Source organism: Peromyscus eremicus, chromosome 16_21 (genome assembly GCF_949786415.1).
Source record: "Peromyscus eremicus chromosome 16_21, PerEre_H2_v1, whole genome shotgun sequence".
NCBI lineage: Eukaryota > Metazoa > Chordata > Mammalia > Rodentia > Cricetidae > Peromyscus > Peromyscus eremicus.
In genome coordinates this window covers 53,330,938-53,339,219 of record NC_081432.1, presented here as the reverse complement: position 1 = coordinate 53,339,219, position 8,282 = coordinate 53,330,938, and the positions used below count along the sequence as shown (strand labels likewise).

The following is an 8,282-nucleotide window of genomic DNA, read 5'->3' as shown; positions in this document are numbered from 1 at the left end:
CAGATGAGATAGAAGGGTGAAAGCGAAAGGCAGCTGGCAGTTTGGGCAAGACTGTTAATGGCAGTAGGAGAGAACTGGTAAGACGGTAGACATCTGAAGGAAAACCGATATATTCACAAACACATAAAGTGCAAGTGTGATTTGATGAAAAACTGAGACAGATGGAAATAAATTACATGCGGTAAGAGAACTAGAACTCTTTGTTCAGATTCAGAAATAAGAATTCCAAGCTCTGAAATGTTTTAGGTGCTGAGTTATTATTCATAAACTGTCTTCTGTAACCAACTTACATAATAAGAACTTAATATTTGATTGTTGTGCAAGCTCTCTGCTGATGATCAGGGCCCCTTATAGAAGACTGAAGAAGCTAAGCAGCCACATTGTGCTCTCTGTTTAGCTCAACTGAAATCTCAAAGTTGACTTGAAAATACAAGGGTAGCCACATTCTCCTGCAATGCATGGGCATCAGTGTCAGGAGAGATACATGACTGACATCTGGTCCCATGCACAGAAGATCACTTGTTTTCTAATATCTCAGAAACTTCTCCTTCCGACGCCTGTGTTCCTGCTCTGCTATCTACCCATGTTCTACACTGTTTAACAAACTACATAAATATATTATGCTTCCTATTCTAAAATATAAAATGTGAACAACATCTTGAAAACATCCATATTGGACTTTTCAACTGCTTGAACTCTCTCTTCTCCGTAAAGCTCACAAAACCTGATGGTGAAACAGAGCAGCGTCTCTTAAATTCACCTCCACTCACGAGGATGCTTTCATGGTAGTGTACTCACAGCATCTCAAAACAGGAGAGTCACTGAAAGGTTTTGTAAATTTGGCCACCTGGGCTCAAGTAATCTCAGATCATCTCTTGAGAAGACAGTGGTCACGGTTGAGCAAGGTTCTTGGCACAGCAGTTGGGTATTGATACGTGGAAAGAGGCAAAGGTGTGGAAATGAGTCTTAATGAACTAACTCTTCACCCAATTGTTTCAGGTCCAGGAAGTCAGAACCCCCTGCTCCCCCATTCTGTTTAAAAAGCTATTTACTTAGATAAATGGAAGATTTGCCAGAATAATAAATTGCTATAAATGAATTTCCTGAAGTAATTAGTGAAAGATGGTAATTGCTTTATAGTCTTCTCGTCCTTATTGAGAGGTTTTCAGAGCAAATGGATAATTATCTTGGCCTAGATCATCTCAGTTTTCAAAGCAGGAGTAAAAGTCCTGTTCGAATAATTTCTCCAGAAAACAACATCGATTTAAAAGAAAAAGAAAAGAAAAATTCCTTGTAGGGAATAAGAAACTGTAGCATCAGACCTAACATTACTATTAAGTTTGGTTTTTAACGTAAGACAGTTTCCATTACTTTGTGAGTTGATCTGGAGATTAAAAACCTCATTAAACCTGTTCCTGTGGCCCAAGACCGTGAGCTGTTACTGTTGCAGACAGTGGAGGAGATGCCTTCTTGCCAAGAAGTTCTCCTAAGGGTGCTCCTGCCTGTCATCACTCTGTGCCACTTGGTCACCCAGAGCTCTAATCCAAGAAGGCTTGTCAGCCAACCTGCCATCCACCTTTCCATATTTGATTTAATCTCTTTCAAAGATGGCAAGAAACTACTCTCTAGCTAGTTTTTTTCCCTCCCTGGAGCCATTTCTCCTGGGTCCTCTGTCTCCAGCCCTGGTCTTTGCTCTGCACTCGCCAGCCATGTTTCTAAAAATATTTCATTCTTTTGGCTTTCAGCATAGAAATGTTAGGTTTTCCACAGAGGATGTGCCCTGGAGGAGAGTTTTGTTCACGCCCTAGACTGAATGTCAGTTAATATTTAGAGACAGTTAATTAATGGTAAACCCTAAGGCAAACTTTACTGTTAGGAAAATCCAATCATACTCCTGATTAAATAATAAAGGACTGCTACCCTGACCCAGACCACGGGTGTTCCACTGACTGACACTACATGTGTCCTAGATGAAGACATAGTTTAGCTGAGAAAATTTAAACTCTACCTTTAGCGTCCAGGTTTCCCAGCTTAAGTCACCAACATTTCGTTACCAATTGAATTCCTCTCCATCCAGGTCCTCCTCTCTGCTCTTCTCCAGGTGTCAGGTTGTAATCCAAGGAGGAGTAGGAACCATTTTCAATCCCAGCACTCAGAAAGCAAACATAGGGGGATCTCAATGAGCTCCAGACCAGCCACGACTACATAGTAAGACCCTATTTAAACAAAACAAAACAGAAATATAATTAAATCTTTCCAGATGTCACTAAAGTTCACATCAATGGCTTCTCCAACCAACCATCAAATAGTTTACCTTTCAGTGATCTCGGACTTCTGTTGCTGTTATAGTCATTTAGAATTTTCTGGAAGATGCAGTCATGTGTTTGCCTGAAGAAAAACAAGTATGGGGACTGAAGAATTGATTCAACAGGTAAGAGGTCTTGCTGTGTTGGGAGAGGACTGAATTTCGGTCCCAACACCTAAGTTAGGAGGCTCCTAACTGTTTGTAATTCCAGCTCTCATCTGGCCTTGGCAGGCATCTGCACACATATGGCAGATGACAGACCCACAAGGACAAATACACCACAGACACACACACACACACACACACAACTAATTAATTAAATAACATACATCTTTAAATAAAAACAAGTATAAAAGACTGTAAGTATAAAGTAATTATAAAAGACTAGCTGCAATTAAACATAATAAGTGAAGTTTTATCAGAATATGTAAATGTCATAAAGAAAAACCTACACAAAGCCCAGACGCGGAGAAAATGGCAGCAGGGGTCGAAGCGGCTGAAGTAGCAGCGACAGAGCCCAAAATGGAGGAAGAGAGCGGCGCGCCCTGCGTGCCGAGCGGCAACGGAGCTCCAGGCCCGAAGGGTGAAGGAGAACGACCTACTCAGAATGAGAAGAGGAAGGAGAAAAACATAAAAAGAGGAGGCAATCGCTTTGAGCCATACACCAATCCAACTAAAAGATACAGAGCCTTCATTACCAACATACCTTTTGATGTGAAATGGCAGTCACTTAAAGACCTGGTTAAAGAAAAAGTTGGTGAGGTAGCATACGTGGAGCTCTTAATGGACGCTGAAGGAAAGTCAAGGGGATGCGCTCTTGTTGAATTCAAGATGGAAGAGAGCATGAAAAAAGCTGCTGAAGTTTTAAACAAGCATAGTCTGAGTGGAAGACCACTGAAAGTCAAAGAAGATCCTGATGGTGAACATGCCAGGAGAGCAATGCAAAAGGTGAAGGTTACGACTGGTGGGATGGGTACGGGACCAGGTGGCCCAGGAATGATTAATATCCCACCCAGTATCCTAAATAATCCTAACATCCCAAATGAGATTATCCATGCATTACAGGCTGGAAGACTTGGAAGCGCAGTATTTGTAGCAAATCTGGATTATAAAGTTGGCTGGAAGAAACTGAAGGAAGTATTTAGTATGGCTGGTGTGGTGGTCCGAGCAGACATTCTGGAGGATAAAGATGGGAAAAGTCGTGGAATAGGCACTGTGACTTTTGAACAATCCATTGAAGCTGTGCAAGCTATATCTATGTTTAATGGCCAGCTGCTGTTTGATAGACCAATGCATGTCAAAATGGATGAGAGGGCCTTACCAAAGGGAGACTTTTTCCCTCCTGAACGACCACAGCAACTTCACCATGGACTTGGTGGTATTGGTATGGGTTTAGGACCTGGAGGACAGCCTATTGATGCCAACCACCTGAACAAAGGCATTGGAATGGGAAACCTAGGGCCTGCAGAAATGGGAATGGAAGGCATAGGATTTGGAATAAATAAAATTGGAGGCATGGAAGGACCCTTTGGTGGTGGTATGGAAAACAGGGGGCGATTTGGATCTGGGATGAACATAGGCCGAATAAATGAAATCCTAAGTAATGCACTGAAGAGAGGAGAGATCATTGCAAAGCAAGGAGGAGGTGGAGCTGGAGGCAGTGTCCCTGGAATCGAGAGGATGGGCCCTGGCATTGACCGCATTGGCGGTGCTGGCATGGAGTGCATGGGCGTAGGCCTAGGCCATGGCATGGATCAAGTGGGCTCTGAGATTGAGCGTATGGGCCTGGTCATGGACCGCATGGGCTCAGTTGAGCGCATGGGCTCCGGCATTGAGCGCATGGGCCCACTAGGTCTTGACCACATGGTCTCGAGTATTGAGCGCATGGGCCAGACCATGGAGCTAATTGGCTTTGGCGTGGAGCGCATGGGTGCCAGCATGGGCTTTGGCCTAGAGCGCATGGCCGCGCCCATTGACGGAGTGGGCCAAACCATTGAGCGCATGGGCTCTGGTGCAGAACGCATGGGCCCTGCCATTGAGTGTATGGGCCTGAGCATGGATCGCATGGTGCCCGCAGGCATGGGGGCCGGCCTGGAGCGCATGGGCCCTGTAATGGATCGTATGGCCACGGGCCTGGAGCGAATGGGCACCAACAACCTGGAGCACATGGGCCTGGAGCGCATGGGAGCCAACAGTCTGGAGCCCATGGGCCTGGAGCGCATGGGAGCCAACAGTCTGGAGCGTATGGGCCCTGCCATGGGCCCGGCATTGGGCGCTAGCATTGAGCGAATGGGCCTGGCCATGGGTGGCGCTGGAGGTGCTAGCTTTGACTGAGCCATTGAGATGGAACGGGCAACTTTGGAGGAAGCTTCGCAGGTTCCTTTGGTGGAGCTGGAGGCCATTCACCTGGAGTAGCCAGGAAAGTCTGCCAGATATTTGTGAGAAATCTCCCATTTGATTTTACATGGAAGATGCTAAAGGACAAATTCAACGAATGTGGCCATGTGCTGTACGCCGACATCAAGATGGAGAACGGAAAATCCAAGGGGTGCGGTGTGGTTAAGTTTGAGTCTCCAGAGGTGGCTGAGAGAGCCTGCCGGATGATGAATGGCATGAAGCTGAGTGGCCTAAAGATTGATGTTTGAATCGATAGAAATGCTTAAGCAGTTGCCTTTTTTAAACATCAATACCAGACCTCTAAATTTGTATTTTTCCTTGTTAACCATTTTAATTTGTTGGCTGGATGTATAAAGATGTTTAAAAAATTCAGTTGCTTTTTGGGGTAATCTGAATTAATATTTTAATGATTGGGGTTCCATTTGACTGTTTGCATTGAGATTGCAATGTGCACAATTTTTTTTGTAGTTGTGGCATCTTGTTGACATCAAATATGACTTTGATAATAAATACCAGTTCCAGGAAAAAAAAAAAAAAAGAAAAAAGAAAAACCTATACAGGATAATGTGGTGGTATTTTATTTGTGCTCTAACAAATAAAGCTTGCCTGGGGATCAGAGGAAAAAGCCAGCCATTACATTAAACATAGAGGTCAGGCAGTGGCAGCACACACCTTTAATCCTAGCATTTGGGAGGCAGAGATTCACAGGATCTCTGTGAGTTCAAGGCCACACTGGGAACAGAGCCAGGCGTGGTGGCACAAGCCTTTAATGCCACCACAAGTTAAAAATAGAGGTCTGGAGGTCTGTACAGACAGACAGGAAGTGACAGAGCAGGGTGGAAAGAGGAAGTGATATAGCGAAGCAGAGAGAGGAAGTAAGATGGCAGGGCACCGAAAGCATATAGGCATGAATATACAGGAAGCAGCTCTCTTGGGCTGAGGATTTTCTAGCCTTAAGAACTTGAGGCTGGCTTGTTCTATTCCTCTGGTCTTTCAACTTTCACCCCCAATATCTGGCTCCAGATTTTTTATTAATAAGACCATTTAAGATTCGTGTTACGGGATAAAATATTATACTATTCATGAATTAGCAAATACAAGAATTTGCTCAGATGAGGTGTTTCATTTTTATTTTGAATTAAATAACTGAAATGAGTTTATCATCTGTTAAAAGTATTTAATAAATGTTTAATAATTGTGTAGGGTGTTTTATTTGTTATCATGGATTAGACTTAAATCCAATGTTGGTGGATGGCTCAATGTGAGACAGCCTGATACATGGGAGGGCTCAGTGTGTGAGACCACATGATACCTTGGATGACTTAGTGTGTGAGACCACCTGTTACACAAGCCTGACAACATGAGTCTCCTCTTCAGAATTTCGAAACTTATCCTTTGACCTCCACAGATGCTCATTTTCTGTTTATCTATCTATCCATCTATCAATCTATCTATCTGTGGGGCATACATGGGCTGCAAAGAGGCTGCCAAAAGAAATTTAGATAAATAGAGCTTAAGCTTTAAGCTGTTCGTGCAGAGAGTGGATACAAATGGTACCAGAAGAAGTTAGTTTAAGCTGTTTGTACAGAGAATAGATACAAAGGATGACTAAGAGGAAGTTAGCTTGGGTTGTTTGTATGGAGATTAAAGACAAATAGTGAGAAAGGAAGTTAGCTCAAGTTATTTATGCTAAAAACAGGAGATGATGTCAGGGCATGAACAACTTATAAATAGGGTGATCTTTAAAATGATTGGTTGGTTCCTTCTTCCCCCTTCCTAGGGTTCTGAGGTTTTCTGATATAAAAGAGGCTTACTGCCCATCAATAAATGAGTTCTTGCTTGACTTGACTCCCCGCTGTATCTGATTATCTCCGGGTAAGAGGGAGGCTGGGGAACAGGCGAGGAGTGCGCACTTGCCTTTCCTCAGTTCCAGGCCACCTCTTCACAGGTGACCTAAGTTCCCGGTGGGACAGATCCCCACATCCATCTATCTATCTATCTATCTATCTATCTATCTATCTATCTATCTATCTATAACTGTCCCTCCCTCTCCCTTCTCCATCATAAGAATATATAAAAATCTAAAGTAAACAAATACATGCACTGAGAACATCTTAAAATTAACAGAGTCTATGGGATGAGAGTACAACTTTGCCCTCTAGAAGTGGAATGAGCCCGTGTTTGGACTAACTTCGTACTTCCGTTTCTTGAATACCAGCTTGAAATTGCAAACAAAGTTTGTGCCGCTCATTCATTCCCTTTCTTGTCCCATTATCTTGAGATTATTTTTTCTGGTTTTCCTTGTAAGTTTTAGGGCTTGCTGGGGACCTGCACCTAGTAAACTTGGCCCAAGGTGGTTTCTGCCTATTTCCACATGAATATCATGGGGTGAGTATCTAGTGATGGAATGACATGAGAGGAACTGTACTTGACTGTATTATGAGCTTTATCAAAATAAGTTTGATATTTTAAGTCCTGCTTGAATTATAGGGTTTTTCTCAACTCAGTTGAGAAATATTCAACCCATGGAAAAGTGGAGAGATCATTATAATAATAAATATTTAATCCTCTGGATATCTAAAACAAATAGAGAAAATGAGAAAGTCTGTCCAATTCAGGCCAAGTAGTTGCAGTGCTAGAGAAACAAAGATTTCTGTGGATTGTAAACACAAGGTTGATAAGGGCCTTGTCTACTTTGTCTACTTTGCCCAACAAGTATCTGTGGTGGATGAATTAATGAGAAGTCAAAAACTTCAACTATGAACAGGATTAATACTGCTGATAGAGGAGGATAGATAAAAAAATCTTTAGGCAAATAGAGCAAAAGTGATCAATGTGCATAGTAAGAAACCCACATTTCTAATAACAATTTAATACAGTCCAAACTTTAAGTAAGCAAGCTTCATTATCTAACTTTAAATTACAAAGCCTTTTTAATGTAGAGGATGAAGTCTCCTCATTAGACAGCAAGTTTTTCCTTGTAATAGCTAAGGACATTTGTGCATTTTACATACAGATGTAAAATAATTGTTGTGAAGAACAATTTTATAGAGAGAAAATTTTAAGGAGCATTATTTGGATTTTTATATTAGCTTTTTAATACAGTATAGATTTCTATCCAGCATTCTTGGCATTCAAAAAAAATTTAATGAGCAGTGCAACAAGCTTTGAGTCCTTAAGTATTATACTGATATAAACAAGAACAGGTACCAGGTAACTAGCGAATTTGAGACCAAACTTTGTAGCCAGATTCACAAGAGAAAATACTGGGGATCATTCATGAGCATTCCTTCCATATGTCACTTCTCATCTAACTTCATTTCAGAATAAGCTAACGACCACTTCTTCTGTCCCATTATTTCCAAGTTTCATTGTGAGCAAACTCGACCCTCATGTTTCCAGCCAGTAAAAATGTCATAAACCTAATGTGGATTCTACAGAGAAAAGCACACAGACATGAGACCAGCCTAATTTTTTCTGTAGAGTAAAAACTATGATCAACAGAGACCTTATTGTGTTTGTTTGCTACCCTTTTTTAAAAAAAGGAGAGAGAGAGAAAGAAAGAAAACAGTGTTTTTGA

At 42.0% G+C, this 8,282-nt stretch overlaps 1 protein-coding gene across 1 annotated transcript; it reads left to right on the top strand.

The window, feature by feature from the left end:
* Window positions 1-2,762: 2,762 nt before the first annotated feature.
* LOC131926229 (heterogeneous nuclear ribonucleoprotein M-like) lies at window positions 2,763-5,230 on the top strand. The gene is made up of 2 exons (XM_059281545.1): window positions 2,763-3,253; window positions 3,371-5,230. The coding sequence occupies exons 1-2, from the start codon at window positions 2,780-2,782 to the stop codon at window positions 4,637-4,639; spliced, it is 1,743 nt and encodes a 580-aa protein (XP_059137528.1). The 5' UTR covers window positions 2,763-2,779; the 3' UTR covers window positions 4,640-5,230.
* Window positions 5,231-8,282: the final 3,052 nt, after the last annotated feature.